The sequence below is a fragment of the Podarcis cretensis genome, assembly GCF_951804945.1.
Source record: "Podarcis cretensis genome assembly, chromosome: 2".
Lineage (NCBI taxonomy): Eukaryota > Metazoa > Chordata > Lepidosauria > Squamata > Lacertidae > Podarcis > Podarcis cretensis.
In genome coordinates, this window is record NC_137171.1 from 40,553,125 (window position 1) to 40,574,873 (window position 21,749).

The window sequence follows — 21,749 nt, forward strand, 5'->3', positions numbered from 1 at the left end:
ATAGTGAGCTCTGGCACCCCTTTTCCTAGAAAAATAACACTAGACAGACATGTTGTTGGACATATTGTGGCAAGTGGTGCTCACAGAATAGAGCCCAGTATATGCAAGTGTAACAACATGTGAGCTGTTTGAATTGTCTCAGCAAGGAAGAACTGACTTATTGAGAACCCAACAGAACCTAGCTACTTTGCATGACAGCAGTCTTCAGCTATACTCATTATAGGCCCATTTGGGAATCGAGGGATTTGTTGGCGATTTCTAATTACAGAGGGTGGATTTATAAGTGGAAGCCTTTAAGTTTCAAATGTATCTATCCAAATCCACCAAAATAACTCTGGCTGCACTCTCCAAACGAGCTGGGCTTGTAAGCTCATATGGAAAGGGCTTACTGTTTTTAAAATAGGTCAGGCCAGTCTGTTATATCTTCAGCTCCCTTCTGAGATGCCTCATTGTTTATGCCAACATAGTAAGTGCAAAATGTTTCCATGAGGAACCAAGCTGATGTTTTGCTAAATTTACCTTGGTGCCCATGCTGATGAGCTGCCAGGTATCATCAGTCACTGAAGCACATGCTTCTGCTGTGTGGTGGTGCACAGACAGTGTTATAACAATACTACACCACACATGCAGAAATTTCCTTAGAGTGAAGAAAATGATGAAGATAAACATAGACATAAACGTCTGATAGCTTAGGACGGTATATATTGGGAAGTTTCTTTATTTGATGCCACATCATTCATGCTTATCGTTCCATGTACCTAAAAATACAAAATGAATATCAGCACCTAATGACACTAATTGCTAAAAAATTTCAGACAGCTTTGTGCCATCCACCCCATTCAAATAAAACAAAGGAATGTTGTAATTTGAGATGCCTAAAAATTTAGGCTGAGATGACAAGAATAAGATCTGGCTCTGTGTGGTCCAGGAGCTTGGGCTGCACAAACACAAAAAATAATCAGATAATCAGTGTTCAGAATCCATCATTTGCTTGGGTGGAGGGAAGGGGGCACATAAGGCTGGATTCAGTCTCCCTTCCTCAGTCCACTCCATGAACAGACAATTGGCAGTCCTGAATACTAATAGACTAGCTTCAGGATCAAGCTCTCAACTCAAGGAAAAAGGCACACAGTTGCCCTTCTGCACACACTTTTCTTTGTATTCGATCAGGGCATTAGACACAATCCTATGCTCATTTACTTAGGAGTAAGCTTCACTGAACTCACTGGGACTTACTTCCAAGTAAAAACATGCATTGGATTGAACTGCATGACATAGGCTGCCCACAATAAACATTGTGTGCATGCAGATCCCATAAAGGAGAGAATATCAGTATAAAAAACAGGGAAGACACATCAAATAGAAGATAGCTAAATTCATGTGCAGAGCATGCTTTAATAAATGAAAATATAGTCATATCTTCAAAAATAAACACCTCAAAATTTCATAAAAGTGCAACAGAGCAAACCTCCCCTAGACATACTTCTTTAGTAATTTCCCATCCCCCCCACGCAATGTCTTGAGGGTTAGCTCCAGCCTATGTATATCCCACCAGCCTCAGTGTGTTGGGGAAGGTCTTCCTCATTCCCATGCATTTCTCCTGGTCAATGAAGAGCGTATTTGCTTTGACAGCCAGGTCATGTTCTAGATTGGCTTTGGTGTGAACCAGTGCCTGGAGCGTATCTTCTGCATCTCTTAGCCTCTGCTGAAGGTCCTGGATGGTGTCATCAATTTCATACACTTCGTTCACAAGGCTGCATGGAACATAAGAAAGAATGTTAGCAAGTTCTCTGCTTTCCATTTTTCTAGGGAGTCCTCCTTCCATGTTTCTAGCCACACTGGTACCCTCCAGATGTTGTTGGACTCCAAATCCCCAGTGGTCAGGGGTGATGGGAGCTGTAATTCAACAACCCCTGGAGGGGTTGGCTAGTGAATCTTCCACCTGCTTCTTGGTGGCATTCAATACAAAATAAAATAGTTGTGATCTCCTTGCTCAGGATAGTGCTCAGCAGACTCTCTTTCCATTAGGGAGCGAGCACAGTACTTTTTAGCAAAGTCGTAAATAGTCCTTTCCCCCATGAAATGAGCAAGGCAAAACTTTAGAGTGAATTATGGAATAAGTCCATGCGACAGGCTGTACCACTTAGGGGGAAAGAGAGAAAAAAAGAAAGAATGGAAAGCTGTGGTTTCCTGTTCTCATTTTGGCATTCTGGTTTGTCAGTTTTTTTTTGTTTTTTTTTTTATGGGGTTCACATTCCTCTGACAACTAATGTGAGTAGGCAAAACCCAGCAGAATTCACAAATTAAAGAGTGGTGAATAAATGAAAGGTAAATAAAAGCACTCAGTGTGCCAAGGGGGCACTCTAAGGTGAGGCCCATTTGTTTCCAGTTAGTGAACCTTAGAATACCAATGTTGGTTTAGATGAACAATCCATTTAGCCCTGTTTCCTGTCTCCAGCTGTGGCCGGTCCAAGGAGGTCAGAGGAAATGTGCAAGAAGAAACAGTCGTTCTTTGTTACTGCTATATAAGATGGAACCAGCTGATCTAGAATTCATTCACAATACCTAACCAGTCAGAAAGTCAGGATAACCTGAATATGCGCTTGCATCTTCTGGCTCTGGGTTAGATCCAGAATAAGTTAGATGCTCACAGGCCTCACTTAAATCAACTAAGGAAGTTAACATAAATCTTTATAACTAGAAGAGCAACTCTAGGAAGGGTTAAAAAGGTAAAGGTAAAGGTACCCCTGCCCGTACGGGCCAGTCTTGACAGACTCTGGGGTTGTGCGCCCATCTCACTTAAGAGGCCAGGGGCCAGCGCTGTCCGGGGACACTTCCGGGTCACGTGGCCAGCGTGACATCGCTGCTCTGGCGAGCCAGAGCCGCACACGGAAACACCGTTTACCTTCCCGCTGGTAAGCGGTCCCTATTTATCTACTTGCACCCGGAGGTGCTTTCGAACTGCTAGGTTGGCAGGCGCTGGGACCGAGCAGCGGGAGCACACCCCGCCGCAGGGATTCAAACCGCCGACCTTTCGATCGGCAAGTCCTAGGCGCTGAGGCTTTAACCCACAGCGCCACCTGCGTCCCTCTAGGAAGGGTAAGGGAAGTGCAAAAATGTTAAGGTGGGGCATCCCCCCCTCTTTTTGCTGCGTCAGCTCCAGCAGTGTTGTTCCATTTGGAGCTGTGCTTTTATCCAGCTGGTAGAGGGGTAACTGCACTGCATCCTAACCACCACTACTTAGCCATCAAAATAGGGGAAAGAAGGTGGAATTGCAGCCTTAGACAGGATCTAACCCTACGTGTCTCCCTACATCAATTGCAGAGTATGGGTCCGAATAATATCTTCTTCTTCTTTTTTTTTATAAAATTTTTATTGGGTTTTCACATTTTATATAAAATGTGAAAACCGATTAATATCTTCCTGGTCTGTGCGGTGCACATACACACAAATGTGATGAAATAGACCAGGCATAGGCAAACTCGGCCCTCCAGACATTTTGGGAATACAAGTCCCATCATCCCTGACCACTGGTCCTGTTAGCTAGGGGTCATGGGAGTTGTAGTCCCAAAACATCTGGATGGCCAAGTTTGCCTATGCCTGAAATAGACAATTAAGTTCAGAGGACTAGTCGTCTTTGCTGGCTGAATTAATGGCAAGTGGAGATATAAGGGTTAATTTAGAGACATACAAGTGCATATAACAAAAAGAAAAGCTGCAAAATCACTGGTTTGGAAAAGCCTAAGCACCCTCTCAGTCTCTTACCACTGATCCAGTCCAATCATGTCTCTCCCCAGAAGCAGCATTTACTGTTTAAAGCAAGGGTTGTTGGGGTAACACTGCATGAAATTACATGCATTACATCTTGTTTGGCCCAGGACCAAACTGGACTTCTGCAGGAAAATATGCTGGCTTTCACAGATGATGTGAGTAAATATACTCCATCATCTGTCCAAGAGGATTCGTTGTTTCCAGAAAACAAACACAAAACAATCTAGCATTTTAATTCTTAGCAATAGGACCCATCTCATGCAAAGAGATGTGTGATTGAAGTTCCTGTTGATATTGGTGAGCATTGATGACACCTTCAACATTGCACGGCAGGGGACAGTCATAACGGCCCAAGACCACACCAGAGCAGATGGAGAATTTGTTTCAGTGCTTTGTTTCCAGCAGAGGAAGAAGGAAACTATTCCAACAAGTTTCCTGAGAAGGTACAAAGGCCTTGTGGAAGGTCATTGCACTATTACCATAAGCCCAGGGAGCTAATTCATCTGCAGATGATTTATGAATGCGTTTCATCCAAATGTGTGGCTGGACCCTTGATGCCTCTAGGTGTAAAAGACTGTAGACATCAAAGGAGAGCTGGTAGGGCTGGTTACTCAAGGGAGGGACTGCAGCTCAGTGGCAGAGCACATGTTCTGCATGCAGGATTGCCACAAGTCTAGTCTCTGGTGCCTGCAGTTAAAAGGATGAAGTGATGGGAAAGATCTCTTGGAGTGCCACTGTCTGTCAGAAGATATAATACTGGGTAAGATGAACAATTTGCCTGTACTGTAGTATGTGGCCGATTCCTATCTTCCTATTTTCAAAGGGCATGGAAGGCTGTAGCAATTTATGAGACTCATCAAACAGCATCACATTCCTGCCTTCCCCACAAGGAAGAAAGATGGCTGCCTTTGCTTACCGTAATTGGGCAGAGTCCCGGCAGAGTTCTATGTTGGGTCTACGCAAACGCTCATCCAGACGTGTTTGGGCAACCTTCAAGGAACACCCTTTGTCCTTGATGGCCTTACGAAGTGCTTCTATAGTCATCTCTGTCTCAAAGATTTCTTGTAGAGTCTGCAAGTTGGAGGAATAAGGGGGTTGAAAACCCAACAACAAATGTCTTCCTGTCTTAAATACAGAATGTACATTAGTAGAGATTTCCCCCACTGCATGTTTTATTATTATTGCACTTCTGTAATAAAACCTGAATCCATCCAGAAGCTGGTGTGTTGACTCAATAGAGTTCCCCAGACTTAGTGCAGTGACTCATTGACTCAATGTTCTTCCATCTGAAAGCCTCTTGAATAACTCTCTAAAAGCAGTGGATCCCCAAGAATAATGAGGATACTCATCTCAAGAAAGATACAGCATGGAACAGTCTGCCGCAATCTGTTTCCTCAATACAAATCTGAGGTTCTGCACCCACTAACAAAAATCCTGGCTATACCCATAGCTTGGAGATGAGTTCTTTTGAGGACAGAGTGAAAGAATATGGCATGTTTAGCTGACCAGAAAGAAGACTGGGGAACAAGAAAAAACAAATATTGTGCTTCTCAGGAAAGGATGAAAGAGAAGATTTATGTTGAACATTCAAGAAGAACTTTTTAATTGCAATAACAGATTTACTATGGAAAAAGTTGCCTGGAGAGACACTGGATTCTTCAACACTGGAGGTTTAAAAATATATGGGGGTTTTTTCTTCTTCCACTCTCCCACAACCCCCATGTTGTGGGGGAGGAGTCCTTCTTCAAGGCATGAACTCTCTATGGACTCTTTCCAGCTCTATGTTTCTGAGATTAAACAATGTAATTACTGTAGAAAAGCCACATCAATTCATTATCTCACTTTGCTCACTCAGGGGAAAAAGGGAGGACTTTCACCAAGTGTTGCTGTCTCCCTTTAAATATATTTTCAGCATGTAGCTGTCAAAGTCTGTCTGGATCAGGCCAATGGCCCATCTAGTCCACCATCCTGTTCTTACAGTAGCCAAAAACATGCATGTGGGAAGCCCACAAGCAAGACACAAGCATAAGCGTCCTCTCCTGCTGTTGTTAATCAGCAACTGGGATACTGCTTCCAACAGTGGAGATAAACCATAGACATAGTGACTATCAGCCATTGATAGCCTTATCCTCCTGCAATTTGTCTGAGGCCCTTTCAAAGCCATTTAAGTTGGTGGTCATCCCTATTTATTGTGGGAGCAAGATCCATAATTTAACAAGAGGAATGTACCATTTGGCTGCCCCTGCTAATACAGAGAACCAGAAGATTACAGAACCCCTCAACAGACTGGACAGTACTCCTTTCTATTCCGGAAAATGTTGTTTTTTATAGTGAAATTCAAGTAATAAAAAATGCAATCCTGTGCATGTCTAAGCCCCACTGAGTTTAATGGGACTTGCTCCCAGGTAAGTGTACCGTACATTTAACCAAGCAGCACATATCCCCCCCTCTCCGGACAACAATTTTATTCCCAGCACAACCCTGTGAGATAGGTTAGTCTGACAACTAGGGAATGACTAAACAGCACCCATTGAGTTTCGTGGCTGAGTTGGAATTTTAACCCAGATCTTCCCAATTCTACACTCTAACGACAACGCCACACTCAAATGCTGCCTTAATCCATAAAATAGGACACAAAACATAAATCCATTTGAAACGTGCCTTGTAAAATAAGCAGGAATCATGTTGATATTTTGGAGGAGTAGTGGAGGAAAGGCTGGATTTAGTCTTCTTACTCCCCACCCAAAATTGCTCAGTACAATGATAGCTTATTGTTCAGGGCTATGCATCTGCAGCCCTAGCTGCTGTGTGTATACACTGTTGCACAGGTGTGGGGGATGCCTTGTGAAGGCATCATGCAATTCCTATGCAATTTATTGTGCTTTCAGTGCTGGGCACATAGAATCAAGGATTTGTAGCAGATCTGCAGGAGGTTGGAGAAGGTTGTGGTGTGTGCCACAAGCTGATAGTAGGCACAAGGAAGAGCAACTGTAGCCAATCACGTGCAGTCCTGGTGTCGGATTTGGACTTCCACCAACCCCAGCCAGCCTGGCCGACAGTTTTGGATGTCTTGAGCTGTAGTCCAGCCACATCTGGGGGCGCAACATTGGCTTAAAGGTAAAGGTAAAGGGACCCCTGCCCATTAGGTCCAGTCGTGACCCACTCTGGGGTTGCGCGCTCATCTCGCTCTATAGGCCGAGGGAGCCGGCGTACAGTTTCCAGGTCATGTGGCCAGCATGACTAAGCCACTTCTGGCAAACCAGAGCAGCACACGGAAACGCCGTTTACCTTCCCGCCGGAGCGGTCCCTATTTGTCTACTTGCACTTTGACGTGCTTTCGAACTGCTAGCTTGGCAGGAGCAGGGAACTCACCCCGTCATGGGGATTCGAACCGCCGACCTTCTGATCGGCAAGTCCTAGGCTCTGTGGTTTAACCCACAGCGCCACCCGCATCCCTAACATTGGCTTAGCTCCAGGCAATTCATGCAAGCAGGCAGGGGAAGGCAATTAACCCCAAACCGAAAGTTTGGAAATGAATCCCACCTTAGCCAGATGGGCCTGGATCTTGTTTTTGGCATCAGCCGTCTCAGAGATGCGGTTGGTAAAGGCGACATTCACTTTGTTGAATTGGTTCCACATCTCATTGGCAGTCGTCACGAGCAGCGTTTCAATATCATCCCTGAGTTTGCCGGAGGCAGCCCGCTCGCTCTGGGAGCGCATAATGTTATCATCAGTAAACTTGGCCCAGGATTCTGGCACAGAAATCCTGGGAAAGCACAAAAAGAGACAAACAAAAGAGTTTGTACACATCGTTTGCATGGGACTTCCTGAAATAATAAAGCCTGGAGGATACAGAAGGAATACCAGCTACATTGGCAATATATTGCATGTTTTAACATTTCCACGAGTACTAGTTGGACTTTTGGTGTGTTTTTTAAACAAGTGTAACTGCTTTTAAGTAGATTAAATTCTGGAGCATCTTTTTAGATTACTTGTGGAATTCGGGATGGGAAATAGGGAGGGAAAGGGGTTTAAATGAAGAAGAAGCAGAAGCCAGAAATACTAACGTTGCATTTGTGTCTCCATTCCATTTCCCCTCCCACCCACTATTTGCCTCCACACCCGCAACAGCCAGCCAGCATTCTGTGGCTACTGAGCAGGCTCAGTTTTTATTGGGCTGCTTGAGGTTTTCTTCACCTCACCTTAGCTTCCACCCCACCCTTCTGCAAACCTGGGGCTATCCCAAGCCTACTGATACCTCCCCTCTTGTGCATGGATTGTGCCATATGCAACAGCACTTACAGCCTGATCTTTGGAAATAGAGTGAATAACAGATGATTGCTTAAGACAGCTCAGTTGGTTAGAGCATGGTTGCTGATAACACCAAGGTTGCAGGTTCAATCCCTGTAAGGGACAGCTGCATATTCCTGGGTTGAACCAGATGATCCTCAGGGTCCCTTCCAACTCTACAGTTCTATGCTCCCAAACTAGTTTGGGGCTCAAACACACATGTGTTATCATCTGTATCAGGTGATGGTCTTCATGGATGAGGCATCAGAGGAAACCTGACATCGCCCAATGTCAGTTGTAGCACAATCCTTGTTTCTTTTGGCATGCCTTCTGCGGCTAGATCTGGTGCTTGTACGCCAAGCTCCAGGTGATACTTACGTGGCATCAACTCGCTCGACGCCTCGATAAAAGGAAATGCCATCCGATGTGTTCCTGAGATGGTGGCACTTGTCATCGATTCGTTGAGCTGCTTGCTTGTCACTCAGGTCTTTCTCCAGTTCATGCTGGGCTGCTCTATTGGCTCTGTAATAAAATGGGTCAAAAGATGCTCAAGGGAAAAGAACCTGAGTAGTTACAACATAAATAGCCACACACCCACACCCTGAGACCACCTTCTCAACCTTCTATTTCCCCTTCATGACAATGGTAAGATGTTCAGTTTTAAATCCTTACTTCATGTTTATGGCATTCCTATGATAAAGAACTCCAGTATTGTATTGGCAGAACTGACTGCACACATCATCAACATGTGTACTAGGGCACAAGCCAGAGGTTATAATCCTGGCCTTATACCATGCATTCATCTCCTGTAGAGACAGCACATTTTGCACTTGGAACATAGACATGGTTTCTCTATAGACAGGAAATCTTCTGTAAAGAAGCTAACATCTCATGCAGTGTCTGAATGGTCAGACACTGACCATTCAGGCAGAAGAACTTAAGACGATTCCATACATTATTACTAGGGCTGAGCCAAAGAAGCACATTGCTCGCTTTGAAGTGGCTTTATGGCAAGGGTGTGGAACTTTCTTGAGACTGAGGACACTTTCCCTTCGGGGGGCCACATGCCCATGGGTGGGTGGGGCCAAAGGTTGACAGAGCAATGAGTGTAAATGTTAGCTTTGTGCAGTAGGCTGGTATCTTTACACTCGGCCTTATCTGTCCTCCATCCAGGGAAGCATTATCAGAGAGCAAGGATACATACAAGCCAGGAAGAAGTGCTCCAGGTGGGTGCAAAAGTCGGTCAGTAGGGGTGGGCGGCTGAGGAGTGGGGGGGAGGGAGTGGGGGGGACTCCAGAAGGCAAGATAGAGAGGCTTGGAGGCCTGCATTCACCCTCATAGACCCGAGGCTCCCCTCTCCCCCCTTTTACATCATCATAAAGCCAAACATTTCAATTCCACCAAAGTGCCAGTTTCATACCAAAGTTACATGTGGGTGGATATTTGGCACAGATGAAATTGCAAATGCTGCAGCAAGCACAAGCACACATGTGATGTGCATACACACATGTACCCACTGTGTACGCACATCTAGCAACCCTGGCCTAATCAGCTTTTCAGCATAAGTGTGTGTGGTGCCTGCATAATATGTGTTTGTTGTGAAAACCACTAATCCAACACTCCAGAATGTGAATTTTTGAATTAGAAAATGTTGTACTTTGTAGGATAGATACAGTAGATAGTTAAAACTTGTTGACTAATTTTATGGTATCTATATCATTTTTAAAAATGTGGGTCTGATGAAGGAGAACATCAGCTGCTTTATATTGAACTAAAACAAGCTTCAGTAATCTGGATGGGAGACCACTGGGAGTCCCACCTAGGAGCAGGATATGAATATTTAAAAAAATCTGTATTTTTGCACTTCACTTTTTTCAACAGTAACCATGATTGGGAATGTTGAAAAGCAGTTCACTTTAGCAACGAGAGGCAGATGTCTCTTGTAAAACTTAACAAGTTCAGTATATGTGGAGAGACATCTGGATCAAATCTGTGCGCTGCTATCGGGGTAGCTCTTTGGGCTGTTGGAGATTATTTATTGTCCTGATTTCCCTTGCCTTTCTCTCTGCTATATCTATCCCTTCTGACTGGCTGGATTCAGACATCATGCAAAACTAAGCTTAGTGTGATGAGTACAAGCCTGGGAGCCCTGGGTTTGTGCATCCCCCCTTCCCCTCTGGCACAGCTACATGGAAGAGATGAAAAGCTTCTGCTTCCATTAAACAGTTAAGTGTTATGTCTAAACCCTAAAACTGTGGTTAATCTTCACTATGGTTAATGGAACCAAGCCAGCTTTGTAAACCATAGTTTCATATTCTTTTAGTTCCCTGTTTCTATAAGGTGGCATGCACACTGGATTTGGCAAGCTGTTCTCCCATAGGGAAATTCCATTATCCCCCTAGGTAAAAAGCTAACTTCCAGGGTCATCTTTAATCTTGCACATCTGCCTTTTAGTATGTATGTTTAGAAGGCAATTTTGTAACTCTCCTAGACATTTGGTTTCTTTCTGGCCTTGTTGAATGAAAAGGCCAACAAGTTGCACTACAGGGAAAATGGATGAGGTGCTTGCATCAAAATTTGTTTTTAAAGATCTTTTGAGAAAGGTGGAGATTAAAATTTTCCTTACGCAAGTTGGGCCGCTGTCTTACCCAGGTATCTTCTCATTCTCTCTTGGCATGATAGGATGACGTCAACCTCCTGATCAAGTTACAATAGCAAAAAATCCTGTCAACATTTCCCTTGATTAATGAAGGATAATGTGAATTACAGTTTTAAAATCCACTCCTTTATGGCCTCCTCAAGAATCGGAAGAAAATGCAATACAAGATGGTTAGTAGTTTGCCATTCTATTAGCACGGGAGTAATCAATGTTGCGCCCAGGTGTTGCTGGAATACAAAACTGTATCATCACTGACCATTGGACATACCGGCTGAGCAACTGGGAGCTGAAGTCCAGCAACATCTGCAGGGTATCACATTGGCTATCCCTGTTCCAGTAAAAGTGTAAGTGTCCTCTCTTTTAAGATTGTTTGGAAAGGACCAATGAAAATTCCTTTCTATTTGTTGGGTCAGATTGGTAGGTGGGCACTGCAGGGATTCATATTTTCGAATTCCCTTCCGCAAAAGCCTCAATTTGCAGACTGGCAATACAAGACCTTCTTAAGACCACTGCACGCTCAGAATAACTTGAGTCATCAGAAGTATTCTTTTGGACTAGAGAGCCGTTCCCCCCTTGATATTTGCAATAAATGACTAGGTAAAGGTAAAGGGACCCCTGACAGTTAAGTCCAGTTGTGAACAACTCTGGGGTTGCAGCGCTCATCTCACTTTACAGGCCAAGGGAGCCGGCGTTTGTCTGCTCCACAGTTTTTCCGGGTCATGTGGCCAGCATGACTAAGTCGCTTCTGGTGAAACTACAGCAGCACACAGAAATGCAGTTTACCTTCCCACCGGAGTGGTACCTATTAATCTACTTGCACTTTTTGGCATGCTTTCGAACTGCTAGTTTGGCAGGAGCAGGGACCAAGCAATGGGAGCTCACTCCGTCATGGGGATTTGAACTGCTGACCTTTTGATCGGCAAGCCCAAGGCTCAATGGGTTAGACCACAATACCACCTGCGTCCCTTATAATAACTGACTAGAGCTTTCTAATTTTAACTCTTGCCATGTTTAATTTCTTTTCACCCTTTACATTGTATAATAATTGCATTTCATGATATATTATATCTCTGAGCATACATGTTGTAAGTTGCTTTGAGAAGCTTGCCAGAAATTCAACATACAGAATAAATTAAGGCTAGTAATTTTAACACTAATGTGACAAGACAGGTGGGCCATTTGCTATCTGTTCATACCGAAGGCTTGGTCCCCAAAACAGGAGTGATGAAAGTGATTCTGCTTCTCATTTTTAATTCATTGGGCATGGCCAATTTCTTGACTGTGCAAAGAAATCCAAACTTTAACCAATCCAGGGTTTGTTACAAAAGGTGAATGAGCAAACTAGCCTATAGATCTGTCCTGAGCAGTGGTGGTTAGTACAGGGTAGAGAACCTTGCACACATGCTTCTTCCTTTTCTATCCACTTAAGAACATAAGAACAGTCCTTATGTAGGATCAAGCTATTGGTCCATCTAGTCCAGCATCCTATTTTTACAGCAGTCAACCAGATGCTCCCAGGAAACCTGCAAGCAGGACCTGAGTGCAGCAGTACTCTCCCCTTCTGTGGTTTCTAGCACCTGGTATTTAGAAGCATACTGCTTGCAACACTGGGAATAGAACCATCATCATGGTTAGTAGCCTTTGGCAGCCTTATTGTCTATGAATTTGTCTAATTGTCTGTGATACATTCTCAGCAAACCAGAGTCAATTTTGCTTGACTTTGGTTTCCAGAAACACATTTAATGTCTGAAGCTCTCCTGATACCCACATGCCTTGGCTCTGGCAAATGAAGAAACAGGCAGCTCCCAAGGACTGGATTTTTCCATGTGGCGCTCCCTATTGGAAACTCCTTATTTCCTTTGGATGACAGCATCCTCCAGATAGCTTGTGGCATCCAGCTGTGCTGTAGGTTGCTTGCTTTCATGAGCTAATAAGCACCTTGGAACAAATGACAGTAGGGCTTGGCCGGTGCTATTTCTAAGGGAACAAAATTTGTGCTCTGGACAGAGTGGCAGGAACATTGATGGCTTGGAAATGGACATTGGAATGGGCTGGTGCTGCTGTTATTGACGTCAGTGTGAAATCTTCCATTGATGATCATGGGAGGTGACGCAGGATTTTAAAATAACATTGTGAGAAGGGACTCTGCATTGCCCAATTACCTTTCTTGCAGGGAAATGTTGTGATGAAGCGAACACCATGCAGAAGACCTGAAGCACCTCAATAGTCAGCAGGGGTGGGCCAGAACTGAGCTACATTGAGAAGTTCCTGATCCAGAATCTGAGCTCAGTGCTCTTCAGCAGGGCTAGCACTGTATGCATGTATGTTTGAGGGGAATCAGTAATTATAGGACAAATCACAGGGGGAAGATGTCACAGGCTTCACATATGAGGAAGAAAATGCAAGATAAGCAGACAGTTCATGTGGTAAGGAACACTAGTGGTAGTGGATGAAGAGGCAAACACTGGAGAGAAGGCAGCGCAAATACAGGAAGACAAAGAGGCAGGATGTACCATGGAAAGCAAGGCTGGGAGGCACATCCAGGTTAGCACTGATAAATACAAAATTATTCTTGGGAAACTTCCTGCCTGATATGGCTCCAGCGAGGTTCCTAAATACTGTCCAGGAACTACTGGAAGAACAAAAATAAATCACAGGCAGGCTGCTGCTGAACTGATTCAGATGGTGGACTGCCAAGGCAGTACTTTGCTGTCCTCCATTTCCAGACTAGTTGCCTTTCTACTAAAAATATATTTCAACATGCAGCACTATAGCAATATACTCGCTGTGCATTTATCCCTTGTAATAGGATGTTACACTTATTTCTCATATGCCCCCACTTCTCAACTTTCAATGGCTGAGGTCAATGTGTATCAGTTTGAAGTTACCTCTGCATAGCCAGCAAAGGCTTGATGTGGATATTCCTGGATTTTTTATTCTGTACCTGCTCCTGACCCTGAAGACAAGCACTTACGTGAAGTACACTGAAATGCTCCTCCTCTCTGCCACAGTATTGTTTACAGCTGCAGAAAGAGATGACAAGGACAGCACCGTGCAGACCCAGTGCCGGATTTACGTATAAGCTAAACAAGCTATAGCTCCGGGCCCCACTCTCTTGGGCCCCCCAAAAGAATTTAAAGGGAAAAAACCTGGATGTACATTTCCAAAATATAAGATAAAAACAAATAAAATGGATTTAGATACCTATTAGGTCCATAAATTACCATATAGCACATATTCAACACAAAAAACAGTGACAATTTGTTGTTGACAAAGGACAGCTGGACATATAAAGGGCACCATTACCTTCAATAGCTTAGGGCCTCATCAAACCTAAATCTGGCCTTGTGCAGACCACATTTAAGACTCCGAGACCTCCCCTGTTTTAAAGGTCAGAGTACAAACTGGGAGTGGGGAACCTGCAGTTCTCTAGAGATGCTGCTGGACCACAACTCTCATCATATGTGACCACTAGCCATGGTGGCCAGAGCTGATGGGAATTGGAGGTGCAACGGCAGTGGCGTAGCGTGGGGGGTGCAGGGGGGGCCGGCCGCACCGGGCGCAACATCTGGGGGTTAGGGAAATCCACGGGTTGGGGGCGCAAATCCATGGGTTAGGGGGCGCAAATTACTTGCCTTGCCCCAGGTGCTGATAACCCACGCTACGCCACTGTGCAACGGCATCTCACAGAACAAAGGCTTCCCAACCCTGCTATAAACAAACACTTGCATATATGTTCAAAGCTATTTACTATACAACATACCACTAGCCCACAGTTAAAAACTAAAAATTTCATGTTATGTACTAAACGGGCAACTCACTGTCATTAGTTGTTTTTCCACATCATCATGAACAAGGTCAATGCCCATCCTCTTCTCTCGGTGAAGCAGACATTCCTGGGCTACCTGTTTGACATTACAGGGGAAAATGGTGAAAGTTATCTTTCTCTGTTTTTAACATGTAAAGTGGTATAAAGTAGTATATTATGGAATAAAACAAGAACAGTAACTTATCACTGTTACAAGAACACCTTGCCCATCTGGCTAGGTTGCCCCAGCCTCTCTGGACTGCTTCCAACAAAATATAAAGGAAAAATACATAAAACATTAAAAGCTTCCAGAAACAGGGCCGCAGATGTCTATGAAATGCACGGCTTGAACTTCAGCTGTGAAGCCCAGCCATAGATGCAGTAGGAGTACCAGTGTTTGAAAGGCAGGCTTCTTAAGCCTAACACAGCTCTGGTGTGCTCATTTGCCAAAAGAGAGAGCATATATTGATGATTTGGATCGTTGCCTAATAACCTCAAATGGGTTCAGGTGAACCTTAAGCAGAGTTTTGCATGGCTGTGTTTGCATGGCCCCTAGTAGTCTGAAGGTAAAGGTAAAGGGACCCCTGACCATTAGGTTCAGTCACGGACGACTCTGGGGTTGCGACGCTCATCTCGCTTTACTGGCCGAGGGAGCAGGCATACAGCTTCCAGGTCATGTGGCTAGCATGACTAAGCCACTTCTGGTGAACCAGAGCAGCGCACGGAAATGCCATTTACCTTCCTGCCGGAGCGGTACCTATTTATCTACTTGCACTTTGACGTGCTTTCAAACTGCTAGGTTGGCAGGAGCAGGGACTGAGCAATGGGAGCTCACCCTGTTGCGGGGATTTGAACCGCCGACCTTCTGATTGGCAAGCCCTAGGCTCTGTGGTTTAACCCACTGCACCACCTGTGCATTACTGCAACCCAGCCAGATGGGTGGGGTATTAATATAATAATCATCACCATCTGCCTGTTTACCTGGAGTTGCCCTTCTGTTTCTAATATGGCTCTTTCAAGTCGTTTCTTCATATCTGAAAGAGCATTTGTCTCCCCAATCATTCCATCAATCTCATGGTTGAGCTCTGATTTCCAAAATATGATGTCATTGACTCGTTCTCCTAGATTTCTTGTTGATTCTGTTTGGGTTTTCCTTATCTGCTGGTCCTTGTCTTGAATCATCCGGGAAGTGTCCACCCTCAACCTCTCGGCATTGTGGCGTGATGCCTCTGATTCCTTGAAATTTGTTAGGTTAGCTCTATACCAGTCTTCGGGAGTGTACCTAGTGAAGAGTGCTGTTCTGTTGGAAACATAGGGGAGCATGTTGCATGGCGTGAGCCCTTGAGAACTCTTGGAGAAGGGGGCCAAAGCTGGAGTGATAGCAGCGACTTTGTAATAGGCACTAGGTCTCCAAGGAAGGCTCAAGCTGTGGGTCAGGGCATAGTGAGGGAATCTGTTCTTATAGCTCGATGCCATGGTGCTGATGGCTGGCAGAAAATTTGAGGGCGTTGGTCTTGGATGGGCATATGTTGCCGTCAAGGTAGAGCCTACAAGCTCCATGATTGAAAATGTCTATCCAATCAAGTTTCCTATATCAAAGAAGAGCTAGAAAAATAAAACACATTTAATGAACACTTGTGCAGGTAGTCTAGAGAGGGTTCATGTCTATGAGTGTCTAAGCCAGTGTTTCCCAACCTTGTGCCTCCAGCTGTTTTTGGACTACAATTCCCATCATCCCTTGTCACTGGTTTTGCTAGTCAGGGATGATGGGAGTTGTAGTTCAAAAACAGCTGGAGGCACAAGGTTGGGAAACACTGGTCTAAGCAACCATGACCCCCATATATTGCTTTTCTTACCACTATGCACCCAACTATAGCAGCATTTTGCTTGGTATAACAGAAAGTGGTACATTTCATACAAACAACTTCTCCAAAGAGGACAAACACACCTCTGGTCCAGTTCCATTGCAGCTCTCATGGCAACAAGGTGGTCAGTCCCGTGATGAACCCAATTTTAATGCAAATTCATAGAAAATGAATGGGTTAATCTGGAGAGAGAGAGAGAGAGAGCACCTCTTTTGCTTTTGGACACTGAAGTAACAAGCCTATTCTACTAGTCTCATTAGTGGGGTTTACACCTACCATCTTACAGACCCCACTGTAGCATGTTATTAGACTTGTTTGTGGGAAACCCAGGTTCAAATCCCCGTTCAGCTATGAAGTTCACAAGGTGTTATTGAATGAGTCACTTTCTTACCTAGTTATCTCACTGCATCAATGGCAATGACAATAGATGCAGCAATGACAAAGCGTAAGTATTGCAGATGAGGGAATTGTGGGCAATGGGGTGGGATAAGAGAGTGCAGTTGTCAGGGACTAGGCAGAGAAGGAATGGTGGAGACCACCTCCCCATCCTGACCCTTTCAGGGAGGAGGAAAAGGAAGACATTATAGATTTACAACAGGGGCTTGAGGGAGGTTGCAGCTCAGAGGCAGATGAGAGGGGAGGTTGGGAAATCATGGGAGAGCCAGAGCAACACCTGGCTGACACGTTGTCATTAGAAAACATTCCAGACCCTCCATCTCCCAGAACTCAGAGAGCCTTAAAAGTAGGAGAGCAAAGGGCTCAAAGACAGAGGGCACTTAGCAGCACCCATAGAGGAGATAATGAGGATGACGAAAGAGGAAATGGGAGAGGTGGTAGGTGGGGATTCACTCATGCCAACGCCATTATCCAAGAGGCTGGGTTCTATAGCCTCTCTCTGTAAAGATTGAAATAAAAAAGGACTGTAAGAAACTTTTCCTTGTCTTTATACTTTCCTGGGCAACCAGCTGGGAGCTGCTGACAGCATCCTGACAGCAATATAAGTAAGGGGAGATGGGGAAGTTTCAGGCATGTGGGATTTTCTTTATTTCCCACCCTGGAATGCTGAGGTGCAGCAACTGGAGCCAGAGCTGCTTCTCAATTCAGAATGCTGAAGGAGATGGACCTTGTTCTTAAGGATGTCCACACATAGTTTGCTGTATTTGGGGCTAATTCCAAGGGCTAATTGGTACAAAATGGATTCTCTACCCCACATCTACTTTGCACAATCCATGTCCTAGAATCATAATAGAAGAGAAGAGTTGGAAGGGATCCTGAGGGTCATCTGGTCCCACCACCCGCAATGAAGGAATCCAGCCCACAGCCATCCCTGGGTGAGCTCAAACCACCAACCTTCCAGTTAACAGCCAGTTGCACTGGCCCATTGTGTCAAAGTGCATGTGCAGTTGTTTTCACAATCCAGTAAGTGAGAAGTTTGCAAGCAAATCCCAATACAGGGGCTCTTTCTGGGTAGTCTGCCTATATATCTAGCAGGGGAAACCCACTATTTATATACATATAAATCATATGTAAACCACAAATATAAATCAAGCTCTGCAATGTTGGCCCTGACTGATGGTGATGACATAGTAAAGGAAAGTCAACATAGCATAGCCAACTGTAATCTTGACCAGGTGGATATATATATATATATATATATATATATATATATATATATATGAAATTATATGGAAGTCACTGGTTTGCAACAAATATACTTAGCAAAAGAGATCACCCAAGGAGAGCTCTTTGACAGTGTCTTTTGAAAAAAACATAATAACATTTCTGAAGTTATCTTCAAAGCTCACCTTGGAGAATGTAACCACACAGAGAGATTATTGGCTCAAGTGACCGCAAGCTGACTTGCAGTCTATTGTCCTTTTCACTTACCTAATTGTATGCTAGTGGAAATCTAATATGCATTGCTATCTAATGTAAATACTTCAGCGTACATAATACACAATCCAGTAACAAACACAGAATAATCCATTCAGCGGAGGTAACCTTCACTTTGGTTACAAGAGTGGATTGTGGATATAGCAATGCCTCTCTAGGTTCATCAGGCAGGGTGATGGTTATTTAAAAACACCTTCATTTTCAACCTAAATATTTCCTTCATCAGCTTTCTCTTGGTTGTCTTCCAAGCCCATAGAGGACAAATGGTTCTAACGTACTCATAGTGGATGAGTTCTTTATGAGAACTCTTATCACATTCCATTCTGTGCTGGCTCCTTACTGCTTCACAAAACTTATTGTGCAGTTGTGGCCCCTTTGCATTTTTCTCACGTTTACTTGAGGGCTTTCCACCACACAGTTCCCTCTGCAATAGCCCTCTCATACCACCTGCTAATAAGCTAACTCCATCCTTTAAACTGGGAATGTGGAACCTGTGGCCCTTCAGTTGCTGCTGGACTCCAACACACATCAGCCTCAGCCAACATGACCAATGGTCAGAAATGATGAAAATTGGAGACTCTCCCAATACATTTCATCCACTGTAATTTTCCTGTTGTACCTGTTCTGTGTTATCTGCTGCCCTTTAACCTTTATCTAGTTCATTAATATTACTTATCTTTCTCCAACATGCATTTTTCTTCCACTGGGCATGGACTGAGGATGTGTTCTTACACTGATAAAGAGTTTGTCTTTTATTTTTTACATTATTATTTTATTACAGTATTTGGGAACAGAATGGGCTTAAGACATCTAAATAACAATAACTATACTGCTACAACTACAACTATTATTACTAAGCATGAGAGCACAATCCTACCCACTGTGCAATGGATTAATGTCTGCACTTATATTGCTTTTGCTGAGGTGTGATTCTTCTTTAAAAAATGAACTCTGCTACTCTATTCCAGGCAAACCACTAAGATCTATTCATTGTCACATCCAGCACATATTTAGGTCTTGGAAACAGAGTAAGGTGGAGAAAGTGGTGAAGATGTTCACATGGCAGCAAATCCTCCTCCCACCTAAGCAAATTATATTCCTTCTGTTACTTAAATCCCACACCTCTACATTTATTCATGACCTAAACTTGACAATAAAGGTAATGAAAAGCTGTTTTCCAGCACTTCCTGTTTCCAATTAATATTACATATGTCTATATCCTATTTTCCCTCCCATTATTTTCCACACCTCTGCCCTCCCCTTTTCACAGCATCCTTACCACCTATTGACACTAAGTGGCTCCTTTGTGGTCTGTGCAGTGGATTATTATTAATTTTGGGGTGGCTCAAGAATACATTCTTTTGACTGCTTCTCCTGACCAGCTTCTCCATCCCTTTTCCTCATTCCCCACAGGCAGATGCAACCCCCTGTCTCCAAGGAAGCCATCCTTCCTTGGAGGATAACTGGCCCTGCACCTAAAGTGAGGTAAGCATCTTCGGACTACTTCTTTGCTCAGTGTGCAACAGCCAGGGAGCAGTGGGGCAAAGTGTCCTGCCCAGGCAGTTTGTGTGTTCTGGGAAGCTGGTGGCTCCTTAGTAGACTTCTTCTTCTTCTTTGCCCTACTGCTTCCAGACCTGCTACTCACCTGTTTGCAGGTTAGCTCTGAGGAAGAGAAGAGAAGGGGCTGGAGGGGAGGGAGCCTCCAGTATACCCAGGCTGCTGCTCCCCAATGCCCAGGAGAAACATCTTCCTGCTCTTCCCTCCCACACAAGGCTTCTATCCCGCCCTCGCCCTTTGTGACACGCATACTTCCAACACTTCCCATTGGTCCAAACGAGGGTGGAAGGGAAAGGAGGGGGAGAAGCGGGGACGGGCGTCGCTAAGGACTCAATAGCTGCCTAGTAACTCTATTCCCTCTCGAGGCGGGGCGGGGCAGGGGGGCAAGGTGGGAAGGGAAGAGAGAAAGGAAGGAGGGAGGGAGGGTCTTTCTTGAATCTGCAGCTCTTGTCACCCGCGCATAGGAGCTCGTCTCGTCCCGCAGCAACCAGGCTTTGTGAACAACTGTCGCGCCCCAATGGCCATCCCTACTGCCCATTTTAAATGGGGAAAGAAAAGATCGTGTGTCACCTATGCCAACAGTGTCGTCCTCCAGATATGATAGAGATCTGAGGATATACAGTGGGGGAGGGGCAGAGGTTAGAACATCGGCAAGTTAAAAGCGCCTGTTGTATCTTGCTGTGTTCTGCCACGGTGTATATCGACAAAGTACTAAAAGTGTGCAGAAGGACGCCCCCGCAAGCGTGTATTGTGGGTGCCTGTTGTTGTTATTGTTGTTGTTATTATGCGCTGTCTTTACGCTAACAGCGACTCAAAGCAGTTTACAGATAAAATAACAGCTAAAACCATGTGCGCGGGGGAGGGGGGAACCAATCATTAAAAAAACAATTGAACATTAGGATTAAAACTAAATCTATATAAGATCTATTGAAAATGTGCAGACAATCACAACAAAAACAGCACGGCACTAGCCCCCTCAATCAAAGCAGTTAGTTTAGCAAAGCTGAAGTTCAGCAAAGCAGGTTGGAACTTGCCAGCAGAAAAACAATAAGGAGAGAGGCCAGTCTAACTTCTCTAGGGAAGGAGTTCCAAAATGTGGGAGCAGCAGCCACCAAGTTTGAGCTGGCCCATCAGTTTAACACTAAAAAATAATAATAGTTGTTTCCTGTGACTGCTCTGATTTTATTGTGTTTTGATTCTGTTTGTAAGCTTTAAGCCTTTACAAAAGCAGAGCTATTGATTCCTGTCCAAAGTTCCAATACCTTGGAGAAGGAGCATAATTTCATATGCAGGGTTGGGGAGAAACTCCTTCCTCCTTTAAATGCACAACCAATAATCCATCCATTTTAATGTCCTGATCCTATGCATGTTTAGGGAAAGGGAAAAAGATACATTGCAATCCCAGAGAGGCTAGTCCAGGGGTCAGCAAACTTTTTCAGCAGGGGGCTGGTCCACTGTCCCTCAGACTTTGTGGGGAGGCGGACTATATATTTTTTTTTTGGGGGGGGGGGATGAACAAATTCCTATGCCCCACAAATAACCCAGAAATGCATTTTAAATAAAAGCACACATTCTACCCATGTAAAAACACCAGGCAGGCCCCATAAATAACCCAGAGATGCATTTTAAATAAAAGGACACAGTATACTCATGTAAAAACATGCTGATTTCCGGACCATCCGTGGGCCGGATTTAGAAGGTGATTGGGCCAGATCCAGTCCCTGGGCCTTATTTTGCCTACCCATGGGCTAGTCCATTAGGGCAAATGGGGCACTGCCCCACCAACCTCAACCTGCCCTCAGCCAGCCCCCACTTGCTTTCCTTCTTACTTAGAACCACAGCAGGGGCTGTTACTGCCTGCCGGTTTCCTCCTCTCATCTTGCTGTTGCCCCTAGGGAAACTCAGC

The 21,749-nt window shown here is 44.5% G+C and overlaps 1 protein-coding gene across 2 annotated transcripts; it reads right to left on the reverse strand.

The window, feature by feature from the left end:
- Positions 1-1,375: 1,375 nt before the first annotated feature.
- Positions 1,376-20,546, reverse strand: TEKT3 (tektin 3). 2 transcript variants are annotated; one of them, XM_079966126.1, is made up of 8 exons: positions 20,414-20,546; positions 15,510-16,133; positions 14,542-14,625; positions 10,688-10,758; positions 8,440-8,583; positions 7,315-7,537; positions 4,688-4,842; positions 1,376-1,754 (listed from the first exon to the last, which is right to left on the reverse strand). In XM_079966126.1, exons 2-8 carry the CDS (start codon positions 16,086-16,088, stop codon positions 1,538-1,540), a joined length of 1,473 nt encoding a protein of 490 aa, XP_079822252.1. In that variant the 5' UTR covers positions 16,089-16,133; positions 20,414-20,546; the 3' UTR covers positions 1,376-1,537. The 2 variants fall into 2 exon arrangements, with proteins under 2 accessions (XP_079822252.1, XP_079822251.1); XM_079966125.1 differs by lacking the exon at positions 20,414-20,546 and adding an exon at positions 19,932-20,090.
- Between the last annotated feature and the right edge of the window lie 1,203 nt (positions 20,547-21,749).